This window comes from Prionailurus bengalensis, chromosome A2, assembly GCF_016509475.1.
Source record: "Prionailurus bengalensis isolate Pbe53 chromosome A2, Fcat_Pben_1.1_paternal_pri, whole genome shotgun sequence".
In the NCBI taxonomy this organism is placed as follows: domain Eukaryota; kingdom Metazoa; phylum Chordata; class Mammalia; order Carnivora; family Felidae; genus Prionailurus; species Prionailurus bengalensis.
Window position 1 is genome coordinate 97,820,476 of NC_057348.1, and position 20,784 is coordinate 97,841,259.

Consider the following 20,784-nt stretch of genomic DNA (forward strand, 5'->3'; position numbering starts at 1 on the left):
ATAAATAAACTTAAAAAAAAGAATTATTTGATAGTGTTTATTCTTGCTTACTTTGTTCATTCCAATATATCTGAAGCCAAAACTCTTTGTGATGAGTGTTGGGCTTCTGTCCAGCAGGACCTCTCCTGGCTTAACTGAATGTTCCTCAACATAGCTGTGTTTCCTCTGGCTTAAAAAAAAAAAAGGCATACATTATTTTCTTTTATACTTTGGAATTGGGGTAAACTCCTTAGATTCCGAGATGCACTGACTTTTGACTCATACCCTAAAAAAATAATAATAATTGGTCTTGTTCACATGTGTGTGTATCCTAGATGGTGCCAAAGATCCCAAATCACTAAGGGCATCCAGTTCACTGGTGGTGCAAGGAGGAAAAATTAAGCGCAAGTTTGTGGATCTGGGGTAAGCATTTCATGATGTAACACACAAACCCTCTGTGAAGGAAGGACTAAAAGAGAAAAATGTCAGTTTCCCCTTTCTGACTTTGTGCTGTCGTTATAGGGCACCTTTGCGAAGGAATTCCAACAAGGGAAAGAAATGGAAAGAAAAAGAAGCCAATAGATTTTCTCCAGGTAGCAGGTATGGGTGGGTGATCTACACTTTCTGGCCCCCTCCCATTGTTCACCAAAATCAGTGGTCAGTATCCATGAGCTGAGGCAATCTACCAAGAAGTGAGATGAAAGAGAAATTGTACAATCAGCTTGTTTTTGTCTTGCCCCAGTTATAGCCTACACTGGCTTTGGGAATATCCACTGGCTTAGTTGCAGAATTACAGTCACATGTGCAGTTTCAGTAAATGTTTATCTAAATACAGCATCAATGTGATATGTCAACTGGGCACATTTCAGGTTTTTTGCCTGGCTACCCACAGTACTAGCGTCCTGTTTTTGTTAAGTCTGAAAGGGTAATTTTACATTTAAGAACCTTGTTGGCTTTCAAGACTGTTCTGTCCCCATGCATGAAAGAAAGACCCTCGTCTCTTGCTGGACTTAGCTGTTTAGTTGATTTTTTTTCAGGCCCTACCAACTCTGCTTATTGTTCAATAAAGACTTCCCTGTAGAGCAGTAAGCTTTATACTGCATGCTGTCAACTTTTAACTTAAGATTTGTATCAGGAGACAATAAAGCATGGAGCTTGACTGCCTGGGTTTGGATAAGAGCTCTCTGAGTTATCACCTTTAAAATCTTGGACAAGTTATTTAACCCGTTTGCCTCCACTTCCTCATGTGAAGTAAGGGTAAATAACAGTAGCTACCTAATTACTGTAGTGTAAGGATTAAATGAGTTTTCATACAAAGCATTTAAAATGCCTCTCTCTCTGTCCCCCTCCTGCTCGCACTGTCTGTCTCTCTCAAAAATAAACATTAAAAAAAAATTTAAGGGGCGCCTGGGTGGCTCAGTCGGTTGAGAGCCCGACTTCGGTTCAGGTCATGATCTCACGGTTCATGGGTTCGAGCCCTGCATGGGGCTCTGTGCTGACAGCTCAGAGCCTGGAGCCTGCTTCCGATACTGTCTCCCTCTCTCTCTGCCCCTCCCCTGCTTGTGCTCTGTCTCTCCCTTTCTCAAAAATAAATAAACATTAAAAAAATTAAAAAAAAAATTTTAAACTCTCTCCGCCCCTCTCCTACTTGCACTCTGTCTCTCTCAAAAATAAACATTAAAAAAAAGTGGGGGGGCACCTGGGTGGCACAGTAGGTTGAGCATCCAACTTTGGCTCAGGTCATGATCTCACAGTTCGTGGGTTCAAGCCCCGCGTCGGGCTCTGTGCTGGCAGCTCAGAGCCTGGAGCCTGCTTCGGATTCTGCGTCTCCCTCTCTCTCTGCCCCTCTCCCACTCACACTCTGTCTGTCTCTCTCAAAAATAAACATTAAAAAAATTAAAAAATAAATAAAATGGTACGTGGCACATAAGTATTTAAAGCTAATAATAAAGATAACAATTTTCTATAATTATTATTTGCAAGTTACAAAGCAGTTTTACATTTATCACTTTATTTGGTCCTTATAAAAAGATTGGGAAGGCAGATAATAAATAATACCATACTGTATTAAGAATTTCACCTTCATAGCATTTAATTGATTTGCCCACAATTATGCAGTGGGCAATTAATGCAACAGGACTTGTGCTTCCTGTCGAGATGTCTTTCCAACACAATGCCTCACCTCCAGTTATTTATGTATCTAATGATGTGTAAATTTCTTTTTGAAATTTGGGGATCATCTCATTAGTGTAGACTAAGTAGGAAACAGAATGCTAACAATAAAAAATCGTAAAATCACTTGGGGACCACTTTCCTGTTTTATAGGTTGTCCTCCACTCTTTCTTTTTTTTTTTTTTTTTTCTTTTTCCTGGCATACAACTTGGTGAGAAATTGTACCTTCTTCCTGGGATTCTGGGACAGTAGGGTGGGGGATGAGAAGAGATAATTCCCAAATTAATTGTGTTAGTCCATTGTTGTTTTGTTTGTTTGTTTGTTTGTTTGTTTTTAATGTTGTGCACTGGAGAAAGGATAAAAAGCTCTGTTTACATTGAGGACCCCAGTCTCAGGAAAAATAAGTCAATGATACAACACAAAAGCAATTTAACTTCATGTGGTTTCAGAGTAAGAAATATAAAATAGTCTACTATGTGCCTTAAAATTAAGTTTAGAAAACTATAAATATACTCAGGATTAAAAAAAAAAAGGCAATAAATAATGCAACTATTTCAGGGAGAGAGAAATGCCAAGATACACAACGGGAAAGAAGCTGGGACACCTCTCTGGTAACACTGCGGTCCTTTTGGTCCCTGGACTTCTGAGACAGTCACTACCTGTCACCTTCAGGCTCCACCCTAAAAGGGATGTAAGTGAGTCATCCAGTAGTGGGGAGAAGGTTTGACTCAATTTCATCATAGTGGCCAGCGGGTATCACCCCCTTGTACAGAGTGAACAGCAAGCAAATCTTGATCCTGTTGGTGAGTGCTCACCTTTCTCTAGGCAAACCGCAGGGAGTCAAGGGTGGGCTATCCCTACAGCTAATGCCAGCGTTTGCACCAGCAGCCAGCCAGCTCTGTTTTTAAAATATTAACTCTGGAGTCCTTCTGCTTCAGTGGTCACAAGTATTTACACACATACCAATGCTACAAAATCGTTTTCAATTAGAATCATAAATGTACAATTATCTGTAATTACAGTAAAGTTTTGACAAGACTGACAGGAATTCATAGAGTTGAAATCCTGAAAGAACAAGGGAAGAAGAGGGACTTTTTCTGTGTCACAAAAATGACTTTTTGAGCTGTCACAGTAATTGGTTAACGCTAATCAAATCTAATGACAGTCTGTGTTCTCCTATAGAGATTGATGATGGGCCCAGAACCTTTTAAAACATATGGCAGGAAGCAGAGTTACTGCCCTGTAGGAGCTTAATGCATTGAGTTGGTTTCATGGGGCCCCTGCAGGTAGGTGGCTGATAAGCACCGTGAGCTGCAGGGTCCCCTTCCAGCTATGGAGGACTAGGAATAAACTCATCACCTCCATGCAGCATTCTCAGAAAAATGAGGGAATGATTCATGGATTGAGTTTGTAATCTTATCTCTTAGGCTTTTCATTATTAGGCTGTAAAAATCTGATGAGGTCATTCAATCAGTTATAGCCTGAGGCTGTCGGACTCTAAAGAGGCAAGACTGTTTGCTAAGTTCTGTCTTGGTCTTAGTTTTTTCCTTCTTCAGGAGTTAAGAGTTTACTTTATTGTATTCCTTGTGGAGGCATAATGACTCAAATACATGAGCAACATGAAACAAATAGATAAGGTTAAGTATTTATAATAATAAATAAGCCCTTCCAAAAATATGGCTTGGTTCTATCCTTTTCCAATATGTCCTCAGTGAATGTGGATTTAAATAGGCAGCATAGCAGATAACAAAAGCAGGAAGCATGTAGTTGTCAGAGCTTGTTCAGACCAAAGAGTAAAATAAAATACTATCCTAATTCTAGTGTAAGTAGCCACTGATGTCAGTGGAGGTGCCTGCTTTGGAGGTCTGTGGAAGAAGCTCCCAGTTGAGTTGCTGAATGGGACGATGGGAAGCCCTGTGAGCAATTACGTGTATCTTAGAACAAGGCTAGACATGTGGGAAAATGACAAGGGAGGGAGACGGCACTCCTTTGTGGAAGTGAATTTGCAGTCATCTTAAAAGTATGAACTGTGGGAAATCACGGTGCCGGAATCCAAGCATTCATCCTTGCTTTGCAAGGCTCTGAATTTCTTGGAGCTTCGTTTCCCACCAAAAAATAATTAGGCGGATTCAAACTCCGTAGTCTCTGATCCCCATCCATCTCTGTCTATGCTGTCCAATATGCTAGCCTCCAGTCAGATGTGGCTTTTGAGCACTAGAAATGTAGCTCGTCTATACTGAAATGTAGGAGAAAATGCATGCAGGATTTCAAAGACTTAGGATGAAAAAAAAAGTGAAATATCTTATTAAAATGTTATAATACCAATTACATATTGAAATAATAATATTTTGAATATTTTGGGTTAAATAAAATAAAATTAATTGTACCTTTTTCTTATATGACTCCCAGAAAAGTTTGATTTATATATGTACTTCATATTTCTGTTGGATAGTGTCGATCTGTATGATTCTATGTAAAACATCTCCTTTTTGAGTTCTAACTTGTCATTTCATTGATCTATAAATTAGCATGTTTTCATGTTTGTTTATTCTTCTTTTATTTTTTATAATTGAAGTATAATCAACATACAGTATCATATTAGTTTTAGGTACAGTGTAATGATTCAACTCCAGTTCTGTACATTACTCAGCACTCATCACAATATGTGTACTCCTTCTTGTCTATTCTTTTTTAAATCTATACCTGTTCCTCTGTGTTCCAAATATAATTTGTTTATGCACAGAGGTACAAAAGATACAATAACATAATTTATTTTATTATTTTTTTTTAATTTTTTTTTAACATTTATTTATTTTTGGGACAGAGAGAGACAGAGCATGAACGGGGGAGGGGCAGAGAGAGAGGGAGACACAGAATCAGAAGCAGGCTCCAGGCTCCGAGCCATCAGCCCAGAGCCTGACGCGGGGCTCGAACTCACGGACCGCGAGATCGTGACCTGGCTGAAGTCGGACGCTTAACCGACTGCGCCACCCAGGCGCCCCTAACATAATTTATTTTAAAGGCAAATTGGATAGGGGGAAAAAAAGGTAAAGCAAAAAGTAAGGTTGGTACTTAAAATATAAAATCTTCAACAACAACTGCATAATAAGTATAACAGTGGATTTCAGTAAAAGCAAAGAGCATGATGTCAGAGTAAAGAGCCTGGATTCAGTCATAGTCATAGCTGCCACTTAACGTCTTGGGCAAGTTCCTTAACCTGTCTGTCCGTTTCCTCATCTGTAAGATGGAAATATTCATACTTCTTCAGGTCATCAGGAGGATTGAGAGTCACATTTAAGCACGTTTTAGGTCCTTAATAAATGTCAACAGTTATCATTACTAGTATTATTATTTAAAACCATTCTGATCAGAGGAATGTAAAACAAAGTATTCTCTGTATCTATTTTGCTGGCCATCTTGTTCATCCATTGTTGATTTTAGTGATATCTTGAAGAACGAGTGGACTGGGGATTATAGTTCAGACAACCCTTCATAGATATTTCTCTCAAGGAACCTTTAGGTAAATCAAGGCATTACAGTGAGTTTGAGAACATTCTAGTGACATGTGCCTGGAGGGCAGCTCTGCCCTGTTGCTGAGCAAGGGCACACAGCCTCTGCTCTTGAGCTGGAGTGGAAACAGTCCCTTTCAGAAGTGTTGATGAGCAAGACGAGCAAATTTGCCTGAAGAGAACAGCACCTCGCCTCTGCCTAACAGAGACACCCCACAGAAGAGCCAACATTTCTCTTAAAAAAATATATTAAAAGTATGCTTTTAAAAGGTGCGCCTGCGTAGCTTGGTGAGTTAGGTGTCCAACTTGCGATTTCGGCTCAGGTCATGACCTCACAGTTCATGAGATCGAGCCCCTCATTGGGGCTATCAGCGCAGAGCTCCTTGGGATTTTCTCTGTGTCTTTCTGCCCCTCCCCTGCTCACATACCTGCTTTCTCTGTCTTAAAGTAAATAAATAAACATTTTTCAAAAATTATTTTAAAAAATAGGAAACAAAAATGCTATTGTAAGTGGCCAGAAGAGAATGGCCGTTAGAAAATAGCAAAATAATTTGAGCCTGGCAGGTTGTTGGGTTTTTTTTTTTAAGTAATTTTATTTAATTTATTTTTAAAGTTTATTCATTATTTCTGAGAGAGAGAGAGACAGACAGACAGACAGACAGAGAGGTAGCAGGGAAGGGGCAGAGAGAGGGAGATACAGAATCCAAAACAGGCTCTAGGCTCTGAGCTGTCTGCACAGAGCCCAATGTGGAGCTCAAACTGGTGACCCATGAGATCATGACCTGAGCCAAAATCGTACGTGTAACTGACTGAGCCACCCAGGCGCCCCAAGCCCAGCACGTTTTAAAGCAAATATTTAAATCATGAACAATGGTGATGAAAACTCAGTAAAGCTCCTACAGAGTGCTTAATTTTGACAGTATAACTTCTGCAGATTCTCTCCTTCACTTGATATTTTTCATGACCAGAGGTTGCTTCATTCTTAAAAAGGGGATTATTTGAGTTATAAATTAAAAGTAACTTATTAAAGTCTCCAGTTTTTACAACTTACTTTTTTTTCAGTTTCAGTTCAACTTACAAATCTTTTTGTTTTATTTATACACCTAGTAAAATTTTGTAAAAAAATAAAAGCAGTCACTTTTATGGAGACCTCTGAATAATGTTAGCTTAGACTCAGTAGCACAGACTTGTTCCCCCCATAATTGCCTGTCCTGATTTTAGAAAACTGCGTTTATAAATGTAATTTATTCAGTTTTCTTTTTAAGTACTTGCCAGCACTTGAAATTTGACAAACTTTTACATTCCTAACATGTCAACGCTTTTCCACTTGAAAAAACTCAAAAATCTAGTAGATTAAAATGGTAACATAGTGACTGTAAACATCCAGTGCTCTTATCAATTTGATTATTTTACATCTTAAACAATTAATCATATTAAGATAGAATCAACAGACAAACTTCTCAGATTTCTAATAATACAAATTTTCTTAAATCCTCAGCAATATATTTATTATTCCTAAACCTAACATTTTTATTTTGATAATATCAATTTTATTTTACATAATCTTCTTGATGTTTCATTTTAAATCTTCCCAGGGCGATGGGTGGCTCAGTCAGTTAAGCGTTCAACTTCCGCTCAGGTCATGATCTCACGGTTTGTGGGTTCAAGCCCCGTGTCAGGCTCTGTGTTGACAGCTCAGAGTCTGGACCCTGCTTCGAATTCTGTGTGTCTGTCTCTGCCTCTCTCTCTCTCTCTGTCTCTGTTTCTCTCTCATCCTCTCTCTCTCAAAAATAAATAAACATTTTTAAAAAATTAAAAAAAAAAACCTTCCCAATATGGAGGGAACTCATTAAAGGAACAGTTACTCCATCTCATATGAATGTAGAGGAGGAAAAAAAAAAATAACCTTTTTTCCTTCTACCCTCTTGGGTTCTTTGGTTGGAGTCCTGTAAATGAAATTGACAGAAGATAGATTAACAAGAGAAAAGCATACAGATTTATTTAATGTAAGTTTTGTGTGATGCAGGAAACTTTATAAGGAAATGAAGACTCAGAGAAGCAGTTAAGCCTGAGCATTTTAATGCTAGATTAGTTGAAGACTGAAAAGTCTTGGAAAATATGATAGAACATAAGGGTATGAACTAACAGTAGTAAACAGTGGGGAGCTTAGCAAGGCCTATTCGTTCATTCATTCCTTCAGATTTCTCTAAGTGTCCCTCCATCTACAGAGATAAAGATGTTCCTTTCCTCCAGGTATATAGGGAGGGCACCTCTCTTGTAAGGGTCTTATGACCTGCTTCGGGAGCAGTGGGGGAGGTCAGAGTACCTACCATTTGTCAGATTCCTTTACCTTAAAATATTTGCTGTGCCAAGTTACCATATTCTGTGGTTAGCATGTCCAGAAACCCTGTCACAAGTTAAGGTTAAAGAGTTACCATCTCATATGGGCTATCGGTTATGGATTAGAGGTTTAGACCGTAACTCAGGGTCTGGAAGCAGGATATGTCTAGGGTGGTTGGCCTAAGCTGCATATGGACACCTGCTTGTCATAGCTGTTAACTGTCAGGGTCTCCAAGTGCCCTTCAGAAGGAGCTGGCTTTAAAACTTCAGTCTCCTTGGTGGATGTTAGAACTTTACAGAATTACTTGATCTGATTTGAGTAAATGGAAGTCTGCAACCCTTCCTCTGATTGCCCCTAACTTTCTCTAATTAACCTCCATAACTACCTGCTTAAAGTCTATATTATGCTTATACTTTTTATGTTCTGCCAGTTCCTGAACTCCTAATTTATCCTGATAACATTCAGTTCTATTCCGAATAACTTCACACACCTTGTATTTAATGTAAGACAAACCAAAAAAAAAAAAAAAAAAAAAAAAAAAAAAAGAATTACTAAGGAATGTTTACCTGGGCAACTTAACTTTGGGGTGCTGACCCCAGGATGAACTGGTTTCAAGATGTATGGAATTGGGTTAGCTGCTCTCTAGAGTTGTGAGCTATAAACCACTTAAATGCCGGGAAGCAATTACTCCCTCCACCTCACACACATCACACACACACACCCTTGGCAATTTAATATTTCAGAGATTTAATTTGAAGCCATTCTTTTTCTCAGTTACTAACAGTAAAACAATCGGGGTTACATCCGTGACTTGTAATTGCATTTTTACCAAAAATGATAGTGAGACTTTAGTGTACAAGTTAAAAAAGAAGATGAATTACAGAACACATACCTATTTTGACCCTCTGAAAACTATTTTCAGATCCAGTAAACATTCATTTCTACCAATCTTGATTTTTCAAGGGGATTATTAAGGATCTATATGAAGCTTATGCACCTTACACCATAACCAGCTCTCAGAGTCAAAAAAGTCAATAGAGGGAGCGAGGGAGGGAAGAAAGGGAAGGAAGGAGAAAGAAGGGAAGAATTTTATGTTATTCTTGACAGATTTCTCCACAAAGTGAAACAGACTCTGAGTGGTCAGTAAGGCACGACTATTTCCAAACTCTCTCTGCTCCTTTTGTAGGCCCAAGAATTCATATTGTCCAGAGGGACATTGGTATTTATTTTAGAAAATATGTCTGGTAAGCTGATGGATCTGTAATTATAAAGTAATGGAGAGTTTGCTTTTTTAAGTGAATATACTTTGGGTCCAAGCAAATGGAAGCATACTAACCATTCGGTATACTAGGAAACACACAGAGATTATATCAGTTCATGGGGTTTTAGAGTCGAGGCTACGCAAAGAAATGAGGGGTACAGGATACAGCCTCAGCAGGGGCACAGTCAGTCTGGAAAATCCTCTTCAAGAGAGGCCAGGACCTGGTGGTTTGCAGCTTTGAGGACCATGGTTGTTTCCTTACAAGTAGGCTTTCTTTGCTTTCTACGTGACTGCTCCTCCACTTCTTCCATCATCTTGCATAGAAAGCTGGAGAAGAAAGCCTCTGAATGTCACTGGAATCTGAGCATCCATGATGTCATTCATCACACTCACTATGGCCTCTGGATCGGTCTTCAGTGCTGCACGTACAATTTGTCATGGGATTATTAGTCTTGAATATTTTCCTGGAATTGAGGCTTTTATGAAAAAGTTTAATTAGATGTGGTCTTGGAATTTTGTTTAAAATGTTGTATGGTCAGAATAGATGTTGAACTGAAAGTCCTTTTCAAATAAGGCATTCGAATGACAGCAGGTAGGCAAAAATATTCTTATTTCCCGCCTATTAAAAAGAAAAATGGCTATGGTGGTGACTGTCCCAAAAGCATTGTTTCAAAGGCAGTTCACTGGGAATAGGACAAGATAGCCATGCTTTCATTAATTATAACCTGTTTATAAACTTTAAAATAATATCCATATATTTAAACCCTACTGTGCCTTTTTGAATTATGGGTGGAACTCTTAAAAAAAAAAAAAAAGCTTCCGTGATACTTTGATTAATTGATCCAGAAGTTTGTAACCAAAGGGGGAAATAATCTTTAGGTCCAGTTTATCTCAAACATGTCCAGTTATAAGAATGTGGAACTGCAGAAAAAATATTTTTGTGTTTCTGCACAGTTAGAAGCTTCTGAACATTTTTACTGGACTCTGGGACCTGAGCTTCAAAGTCAAGCCTCAAAAGCTAAATTATGACTGGATAGATAGTGAGAACTGCACAGATTTACCTCCCCAGAGGTAAAGTTTCAAGGAGTAGGATGGGGAGAGAGGATGAGACCCAGCTTGATGGAGACATTCCCAGGGTTGTTCAGCCTGAGCTGTTGGTCTTATCTCCCCCCAAGACAATATATTACTTTCTGAAGGGTAAGGACCAAAGATCCTTCCCTAGTTGAATTTGTTTACACTAAAGAGATAAGATTTCTCTCCCTCTGCCAGAGGGGAGGTAAGAACAGCACTATGTCCCTCTCCTATATAATCACCCAGATTGGCATTGTTTAGATTCCTTACCTACAGTGTAGACCAAGTATGGGATGACAACTGGTTTTCATTGTGTCTCTCTAGAAAGAAGAAATTAGGGCATGGAACCAGTGCAATCATTTTCTGTAAGTAAATGGTAACTTGTTCTGTTCCAGAAGCCTCATCCTTGCATCCAGGATAATATAAATAAATGTAGATATTATTAAAAACTTTAAATGTCAGCTCAGACATGTGTTAAAATATAGATTCCAGGCAAACTCCTCCCTTCCTCTGTCCCACATTCAAATTCAGGAATTCTAGGTGCCTATGAATCTGTATTTGAGCATGTGCCCTAGATGATTCTTACCAGACTTGTTTGGGAAACACTGCACTGGTCCATGACCCAGGAATAAAAAGTGCTTCTTGCAGAATACCAGTCTGCCTCTGCTAGTATGATGTCTCAAGTTCAATTATTGTACCCCCTCTGCCCCATCTTTTGATAGTAAGTAAGTAGAATTAAGGATACAGAATTTTTTTTAATTTAGACTTTAGGATGAAATTGAAGGTTGACCAACATCTCTCATTGGGCTTTCTGTCTTATCCTTACAGTCCCTTTTATTGTTTGTCTGTTTGTTTTTTAAGGAACTCACCATCATAATCATCAGGTATTCTGGAATCTTTAAATGACCAACTATTTTACTCACCCAAACTACGATCTCAATATTCTACCAAAATTTCACTGATGTCTCCATTCTCTTTAATCGTTATTTTTGTAATCCTTTTATATTTGTATATTGCTTTGCCGTTAACAAGATGCTTTTACATTTATTGTCCCATTTGATTCTCAGAGTAGTCTTTGGAAATAAACAGGGACTGTTAGGAGTGTTCTACTAGTTATGTAAACTTGAAATGAGAGTTGAGAAGCCTGTGGGTCCTGAGTTGTCTGGCTGTGGTGTGGAGGCACTTTTAACTGAAAAGGAATCTCCTTGTTGGCATGACATCAACAGCTAACATATAATAAACATTGTAGCAAATACCATTGGGACATATTGAGGGTTGACCTCTTCTGAGATGCATATTAACTGCTGTCCATTCCTGCCTCAGCTCTGGGTAATTATTTTTCTCTAACCAAAAGATAAATATAAATATGCAAGTACTTGCACTGATAAGAATATCAGTCTTCAAACTGTGTTTCTCAAATGACTTTGAATCCTTTCAATGTTAAACAATAACCATAGACCTTCATACTTTCACAGATTCCCAAGCACTTTCACGCATACTATCTCATGTAATTCTTAACAACTACATAGGAGATACATAAAATACCCACGTTTTATTTCCAGGAGGAAATAGAGGCTAAGAGAAGACCAAGGCCATGTACTCGAGAGGTGGTCGACCCTGGACCTCCAAGTAGGGTATTAAGACTTGTGGCCTGGTCTCCTCCTAGAAAAAGGCACTCAGATTATGATGAAAAAGCAATAAGGGATGTGTTCTGCTTCAAGCATCATAAGCCCTGACATTTCCAAAGTATTTAAATACATCATTTTCCAAAGTCTCATACTCTTGGCAGCATGAGTTCAGAGGAGGCCAGGAAAGAATGCTGGCTAAGAGCTAATGGCACTAATGGTAAGGCACTGCTGTGTCACCCAAATAAGGGGACAGCTGCAATGGTTAACCTTGTAGCAGTTCTAGAAAGATGGTGCCCCACCCTGACTTTAATTCACCCACATGCATTTATCAGGCAAATTTCCTAAGAATTCGCTATGGCAAAGCACTATGAAAATGTTGACCGCTGACCGCGGGGCACGCGGGTGGCTTTGTTGGTTAAACATCTGTCTCTTGGTTTCAGTTCAGGTCATGATCTCACAGTTCGTGAGTTTGAGCCCCACATGGGGCTCTGTGCAACTTAAAAAAAAAAAAGAGGTGGTGGGGGTGGGGAAATGTTGACCATTGTTGTAGAATCCATTTCAGTTCAAACAAGGTAGCTACTAAGCTTAATGTCCTAGTAAAAAATGCAAATTTTTTCCTCTGTTGTGTAGAACAATATCTCAAACTCTTACTTCGAACTTGATTCAGAGTCCCTTCAGAATTCAGTTAAACAAGTGTCACATCTGCCCTTTCTTTTTCTAACGTGCCCATTTGTCTCATAATACAGGATCTTCAGAGGCAGGCTGGAACACTGGAAACCGAAGCCATCCCCCACAGCGCAGGTCACCACCCGCTCACCATGCATGCCTTTCTCGTGGTTTAACGAAAGCCGAAAAGGATCCTATTCCTTCAGAAACCTGCCTTCACCTACAAGTCCCCTTCAGCCTTCTCCTGAAACTCTAATTTCAGATAAAAAGGGGTCCAAGGTAGACAACACATGGATTTAAAAAGCAAACAAGAAAACCCCAAATCCTTCCTCCTCTTCAGTCTTTGGAAAGCATTCTCAACTTGTGTGTTTACTCTGGACCTGAGAAACCAATGTGATAACACTGCAATAAACCATGCATGGTATTTCCTGTGTGGGGAGAAAGAAAGCCTCCGTTAACCATCACCTTCTTTAATTCTGTTCCATTCTAGATTGTACGTTAATCTTTGATTTGCCTGTCTTTTCACATACTGCTGTTTAATCTCAGTTTGACAGTTAAGCCATGCTGGGAAAGATGCATTTGAGTCATGGACCAGTATGATAGATCTGTTTACGAAGTATGCCACTTTAAATTACATTACAAGACTATTTTTACCGCGTTCTTCGAGATTTACTGGAAAACAAATAAATTTGGGACTGAATACGTGTTCAATATATCTAAATGAAACTCTTTAAAACAAACCAATGCTGCCATAGCCCCCTTGCTTATATCTTCTTTTAAATCAAACTTCCATGTTGAAAAACTTATAATCTCATCACCAAAGTTCTTAACTTTAGCAGAATTAGAAAATACAAGGCATGGATGTTGTTTGTTTTCAAATGCACAATGGTTATTTCCAGCATGACGCTGCAAACCTTACCTAACATTTTATTGAAGCACATACGGTGGCTAACTTTCACATGTTGTTTGGTCTCCTTTTATCTGTGTTTGCTTTTCTTTCTCAAACAGAAATGTGTGATTAATGTTACTTGAATTTAACTCTTTTCTTGAGGTCAACAGCTCACAGGGTTTTGACAGGGTTTGGGGCTGTGTCTCTGTTGACAATATCAAATAGTAATGTGTTGTGTTAAATGCTCTCCTGCTTAAGTGTTCTACTAGCCTAGCTCTCCACGTTCTTGGATTTCGTTTCCATGTCTGAAGTTTTAGCAGACCTTGGGGTTTGTTTGGAACTGATTTCTCCAGCCTCTGGCATGGTATTCATTTTTGACAACCGACTGAACCCAGTGGCAAGGGAACCTAATGGAAACCTAACAGTCCAATCCCTATGGAAGTGGAATATGAAACAAGATGGTGTTGGCCAAGGGCTTGGAGTTCCTAGGAAGCCAGTCATTCTAGAATTAGTAGCAAGAGAGTCTGGGCAGCAGTAGATCACTCTGATCTTGTAACATTTTTAGTACTGGATCTGAGAAATCTAAATGTAGTTGGAATAACTCTACTATTATCTTGCCACGGAGAGACTCCAGATTTGGTGTAAGACATTTTCACGAATGCAGCTATGTGGTCATTGTGAACGTATTTGACTTTAATATCCACTGAACGTTTTAATGAAGATCTGAGGAACTTTTGTTCACACCCCTCCCCCCACCCCTTGCCCAGCTCCCCCCACCCAGGTGATTATTTGGAAAGTGTACCTGTTCTGTAGCCTCTCTGGTGCTCTGTCGATGCTGTGTGAGAGTTGTGTTTGAGCATGTAACTACTCATGTATTTACACTGAGTCTGTGACCTCCCCCAGAACTCATCGTCTTGAAGGTTATATCCAGGGGAGGATCTGCCATTTCTCACAGTATTTATCATGGCCAACAGCAAGCGATCCTTCCCAGGGGGTGCTCAAGCTACCTTTCTAATATGGATGGCCATCTGTTCCTAATAACTCAGGCTCTCCACACCATCTTGTATTTTTACTTGCACTGTTACTCATCACAATTAGGGTCAAAGAAGATAGGCTTATTAATATTACTCCTCTGAGCAGTCGCAGAGGATAATGAATGCCGTATCCTTGAAGAGAGATTAAAGAATCATTTCTCCAAAACACCTATCCTCCTATCTGATGGAGAAAGCACCCAGAATTCCCTATCAATTGCAAAAGGCACAGTGCTCTCAACCACTGCCACTTGAAGGTCATCACCAAACCAAATATGATTTTCTCCTAAGATTACTTAAAGAGAGGCTTTTTAGAACTTGCAAATACACCTACCTCTGGTTCCCTCGCTGTGTTCATTTAACACTGAGCTTCATCTACTTTTACAGAATTTTACCTTCAATGATGACTTCAGTCCCAGCAGCACCAGTTCGGCAGACCTGAGCGGCCTAGGAGCAGAACCCAAAACTACAGGGCTCTCCCAGTCCTTAGTGCTGTCATCAGATGAGGTATGCTCATGGCACTCAGATCCTCCACTGTTCCCATCACCTACCACCAGGAAGACGTTCTTAAGTAGACTTTGTTATAAATCATTGGGATCATGGTTTCATGCTTGATAGGAAATCATGATTTCTCTCCCTCTCTATCTCAACGTGAAGACAAAGGACTGTTTCCGAGCCCTTTAAGCCCTCCAGGGACCTCCTCCGCCTTTCTCTGATGTAATTGAGATGATGGTAACCAGAGGGGTGGAGATGGGAGCCTGGGCACTAGAGAGCACACATAGGGAACAGCTCAGGAATCAGGGGAGTTGACAGACTATCCCTCCCCTTTCTCACTCACCTCCCCCCCCCATCATCACCTCTGCCCCAGGACTCTGATATTCCCTCTGAGTAGGGCATGGCCCCTCACTGAGAACCTCTGCAGTGGAGATAGAGAGAGGTATACAGTTCCCAAAAGGAAGGAAAACTGGGTGAGAATCACTTATTTAGAAGCCAGGGTCAAATTAGCATTGCCAAGAATTCCCAGAAGATAAATGTGTACAGAGAAGCAGGATATTACATTAGTGATTGACTTAGTGCCCCAAGAGGTAAGGAGAGGAACAAATACCAGTATTTAGGGCAGGGGGTGGGAGGGAGAGAAGCACTGTAAATAAAGACATTGTTGCTGCGAGTATTTGTTCTAAGTTATTTCTTTCTAACATGATTTTTGTTTTATGAAACTTTTTTCTCTTAAGTGTTTCTGCCCATACTCTTCAGGCTTGGCGTGATTTTAATTTTAAAACTTTGTACTGTGTATGTTGTGTTTCCTATTTCTATAACACTTTTCTTTTTGATTCCTTTGTTGCTCCCTCACTCAGAGCCTGGATATGATAGATGACGAGGTGAGCTATCAGTGGGCTGCGTGTGGTGGCTTATGTGGTATTGTTCGAACCTTCTCTTCTCTCTCTGCAAAATGATTTAAAACTCAAACGATGCAAGAATACTGGTGTCTGTGGTGGAGGATTTCCTTGTCCTAAATAGTTTCACTCTCTGCCCTTGTCTCTATCTAAGTTTAAAAGATATTTCTGAGTCAAGAGGATCACCACATTCTACCTCCAGAGTCCCTCGACTGATCCCCCATCGCCATTACCCTGACACAGTCCATTCTGTTCCACCTCCTTTGCCTTCATCTCGGCTTACCCCATCCCCTTGTCAGTGTTCCCCGAGGTGACCCTTGTCTTTCCTCCCAGACCTGTCTTCATCTTCATCGCCTCTCAGCTTAGAGGTGCTAGGGACCAAGCTGCCCTCTGCACTATTAAAAGTGATGTTCTGCTCTGGGCAGAGCCTAAGATTTGGAATAAACCACTACCTGTTGAGCTCTACCGGTTGCTAGCTGCGTGGTCTCGGACAGATCTGTAGACTTGCCGAGCCTCACTTCCCTCGTTTATTAAAAGTCATTATGGACATTACCTGCCCTGCCTTCCTCACAGGTTCGCTTGCTGCTCACATGAAATCATGGCTGTGAAATTTCCCCTAACAACGCTTGAGGACGTAATGCCGTCCCCTTCTAAGGGAAAGATACCTCAATATTTTTAAATGTATTTTTATATATCTCCAACGTCTTATCCGAGGCTACATGCAGAGTGATGCATTGCATATAGAGATTAATGAAATACTCGTTTTCTGCATCTCATAATCTTTCCAAAGTGTTCTAGCGTAAGACTTGCAACATTGGAGTGTATTTTTCAATATAAAACATCCTACATTAATAATGCCGCTTTATCTGGGGGAATTTTTAAATTTCCAAATACCTAAACAATGTAGGTGATAATTACGTGTGTGTGTGTGTGTGTCACACACACAACTAGAACCATAGCTTAATCATTTTATGGTTTAAAAATAAATGTGGCTCTAGTAGGCAAGAGATTCCTTTTGATAGCATAATAAGCCGTGCCGAGCCCTAGCATCTTGGTCCTTTAACAACGCTGCGTAACATTCCTACCTCAGATCCTTGATGATGGACAGTCTCCCAAACACAGTCAGTGTCAGAATCGGGCCGTTCATGAATGGAGCGTGCAGCAGGTTTCTCACTGGCTAATGAGCCTAAATCTGGAGCAGTATGTATCTGAATTCAGTGCCCAAAACATCACTGGAGAGCAACTCCTGCAGTTGGATGGAAATAAACTTAAGGTAAAGAATTATATGTCTGTGTTAGGTTACCAGGTATGATTTGTATTGCACATAGCACCTAAAATGTTTTCATTAGATAAGAGCATCTGCATATCTGAGAGGTAATTCTCATCAACGGTCAGCAGAAAGGACGTTGCATTATTTCTGAGTAGTAAATGAAGTTTTGGAAAGTCGTCAAGGATTCTAAGCCAAACAGTAGGCTGCCAAGTAGGAGAGCTAGGGACTCACTCCATTGCTTCCCCTAGCAACACATGGTCCATGTATGAACTCTACTGACTTCCTGTGTAGTATGAGTTGTAATAATGGCCAATGTGGACTCTCTTTCATCACATTAGAGTTAAAACCTAAATCCATGAATCTTTCCGTCTTTATTCATTTCTTCTCCGCCCCCACTCTTCCCTGCACACCTCTCCAAAACGGGGATGATATTCTCCACAGAACTTTCTTCCCCAAGTACGTGCAGGCCGTGTCTCCCCCCCGCTCCATCCCACTCTCATTTCACCTGTCCAGTTCATCCCTTTTAGAGACTGAGGGGGTACCTACCCCTGTGGAAAAGGGCAAAAAGAACTTACATTCGGCTCCCCACCCCCAACCTCAGCCCCCTGCTGGGCTGAAGGGCAGATGAGTATCTCTTGACAGTCTTGAAAAGGTTAGAAATCAATCAATAGTCTGTGAATATGAAGGCCCCATTGAAGGCTGTCCCTGTTGGGGAGATGGATGCATCCTGCTGTTGATTCTGAAGGTCATGAAACATTTAAAGTACGCAACCAACTCCCCTTATTCTGAATTCCAAGCTCATCGAGCAGCCTCCTCATTAACAGGATTCCTTTATAGGTCTGCCTACAGGGAGAAAATGGCTAGTCATGCTGACATGAGCATTCCAGCCTCAAAGACATTTTTGGTCCTCATTGTAAATGATTACATTGGGAGAAAGGAAGCCATTTCATTCTCCCTGCCCTTCTTGGAGGCTTCTATGGCAGCAGGTGCCCACTCCTATCTTTTAAAAATATTGATGAGTTTAGCAATATGTTTACTTGTAAATGTCTACAGCCCAAAGGTTGGGGAAGCAGAACTGTGCCCCCTTTTAAAAATTCATTCACCCATTAATTACCAGTTTGGAAAGCACTTACTTAATGGGGTTTAGGGCCTACTGGGCTAGGAACTTCAAAGAACAAATAAAGCTCAGCCCCCAAGTATGGAGATTTTTGGCAAATGTCATCAGCTTTTCCTAGTTTCTTACCTCTTTGATTATGTTTAAATTAGTTCTTGAGTTTGAACATATTGTGATATCAACCTCTTCCTGAGCAGAGAGGTCACTGGTTTTCAAATTCAATTTGCTTATGTATTTCCTTCCTAGGCTCTGGGAATGACGTCATCCCAGGACCGAGCAGTGGTAAAAAAAAAACTGAAGGAAATGAAGGTATCTCTAGAGAAGGCTCGGAAGGCCCAAGAGAAAATGGAAAAACAAAGAGAAAAGCTGAGGAGGAAGGAACAAGAACAAATGCAGAGGAAGTCTAAAAAGAACGAAAAGATGACAGCTGCCACAGAGGGCGCTGGTGAGCAGTAACACACACCCTCTCTCAGACAAGTCTCCCCTCTTCCTGCCCCACTCTCCTCTGGAGGATTAAGGAACTGATGGCAGGGGTGATGTGCGCTAGGCAGATGGGGGAACCACGTGTTGCATAACTGCATTTTCTGCAATAATCGAATACTATTTTAATTTTTGCCTACTGAAATAATCCCAAGCCTCCTTTGGTTTCTTGCCAAACCAAGGATCTCATTTGTGAAAGATGCAAAATAGCTGTGTTTCTCTCTCTCTTACTATGCTCTTGTGTTGTGTTGGGTGGGTTGCGTTGCTTGGAAAATGGATGTCACCCTGCCCAACAAAAGCGTGAAACACCCCAGGTATTGTTAATGGAGGGCCGTGACTTTTCAGTCTGGGAATCCTGAAACTGGGCAATAGCACGTATCTGCATGGCCGAGAGCACCACTCTGCCATGAGATCTGGGCTCCAGAATCTATCCCAGCATGTGGGAAAGTTTCCCCCTCATTTTTGTGTCTGGACAGTGAGACAACCCCACTGTAGAAACATGGGTGCTCTGTAACATGATTACGTACTGTGGCCAAAGGCAAGCAAACTCTTCTGTTTGCGGGGCATCAGAAAGAGAGAAAAGAATTATAGTTATTTGTTAACCCCAGAAGGAAGCAAAAAGCCTTAAGACTGTGGATGTGGGTATTACCTTGGGGTTCTGAGAGTAACATTTATCCTCCAGATTTAGCCGAACAAAGAAAAAAATCAGACATTAGCACAGCCATGGGATATTGGGATCCATTGTTTACTTTGCTACTGCTGCATGTTCAGTACTTCAGCAACACTGACACACATAATGTAGTTCCTTTTTCCCCCAACAAATTGAACAGGAAATTGATTTTTTAAGGAAACCAACGTTTTCAGGTTTCCTCTCCTGGGGAACATTCTGGCTGGTCTTCGGCCTGACTGTGACACAATCAGGAACTTGTCACATATTTTCTACTTAAGATTTCCCAAGTGGGCTCAGTTAGTGTTTTAACAAATGTACTTTTAAGAAAAATAGAAATACCAGTTAGAGAAAATTTAGATTTGAGTAGCGTTCAACCAGAGAAGCTATTTTATTGAACACACGGAATGTTCCCGTAAAGGAGAGCTGACAGTTACATTTTAGAGACGTTTCGAATGTTTTTTCTGAGCCATTCTCTTTCACTCTTTAGAGATTTCCACTTTACGGTTCAAGTTTGTTTAAGAGAGTACACAGGATACAGTCTACCAGTGGAGACAGTTAATACTTATTTTAAACCCAGTATTAAGGATTTCAGTATTTCATCAAATTAATTCAAGTGTAGGAGATTAGGGCAGAAGGAGGCGAAAATAAATTTATCTGGAGAGATTTCAAATGATTGGTTGTTGTTTGTTGTTTTGCTTTTTATGCTTGTGTTTCTGGTTGTCTTTCCTACGTTGGCTGTAAAAACAAGGTCATCCGCTTTCCAAGGGACGAGTTTCAAAATAAGAGTTGAGGCCAGATAAATTCTTGGACTTGTATTTTACTTCCTTTACTACATGGTGGGGGTAATGGTGGGGGTGGGGGCGGGGGGAATGGGACCTCTGTCCATATCTTTCACTAGAAATGTTGTATACACAGAGCTTGAGGGAAGGCTTTTGAAGGTTACAGGTCATAGATAATGTAAAAGGGCTCTTGCCCATATAGCACCATCTTGTATTTTGAATATTGTGATTTTTTTTTTTTTGCTTGCTTGAATATCTGAAATCTGGAATTGGCTGAACTAGAAATTTATAATGCTGTTCTTTCCCTAAGGCCTGTTTCCTTTTCAGTGACAGAGTATTGTCTGTTATACTTCAGTTCTTTTGTCGCTGGTACAGATCATTCAATACTCAGAAACATTGACACAAGTTAATATTGTGTTTTACAATTATCAGAGTCACTATGTATGTTTTTCTGACTATCTTCATTTGGAGTATGATAATGAAACTGCCATACTGGATACTCTATTAATATTTGAGATGTGTGGTGCTTT

The 20,784-nt window shown here is 40.2% G+C and overlaps 1 protein-coding gene across 13 annotated transcripts in view; it reads left to right on the plus strand.

Moving 5' to 3' along the window:
- PPP1R9A (protein phosphatase 1 regulatory subunit 9A) overlaps positions 1–20,148 on the plus strand; it is a 320,221-nt gene extending 300,073 nt beyond the window's left edge. For 4 of the 13 annotated variants that reach the window (XM_043588903.1, XM_043588901.1, XM_043588907.1 and 1 more), the window contains 8 exons: positions 315–402; positions 502–579; positions 2,710–2,838; positions 12,708–12,906; positions 14,935–15,054; positions 15,903–15,926; positions 17,032–17,214; positions 18,572–20,148. In XM_043588903.1, coding sequence (XP_043444838.1) covers positions 315–402; positions 502–579; positions 2,710–2,838; positions 12,708–12,906; positions 14,935–15,054; positions 15,903–15,926; positions 17,032–17,214; positions 18,572–18,781 — 1,031 coding nt within the window. In that variant the 3' untranslated portion in view covers positions 18,782–20,148. The remainder of the gene's footprint in view (positions 1–314; positions 403–501; positions 580–2,709; positions 2,839–12,707; positions 12,907–14,934; positions 15,055–15,902; positions 15,927–17,031; positions 17,215–18,571) is intronic. The other 9 variants (XM_043588906.1, XM_043588910.1, XM_043588908.1 and 6 more) reach the window with 6 other exon arrangements.
- The last annotated feature ends 636 nt before the right edge of the window (positions 20,149–20,784 follow it).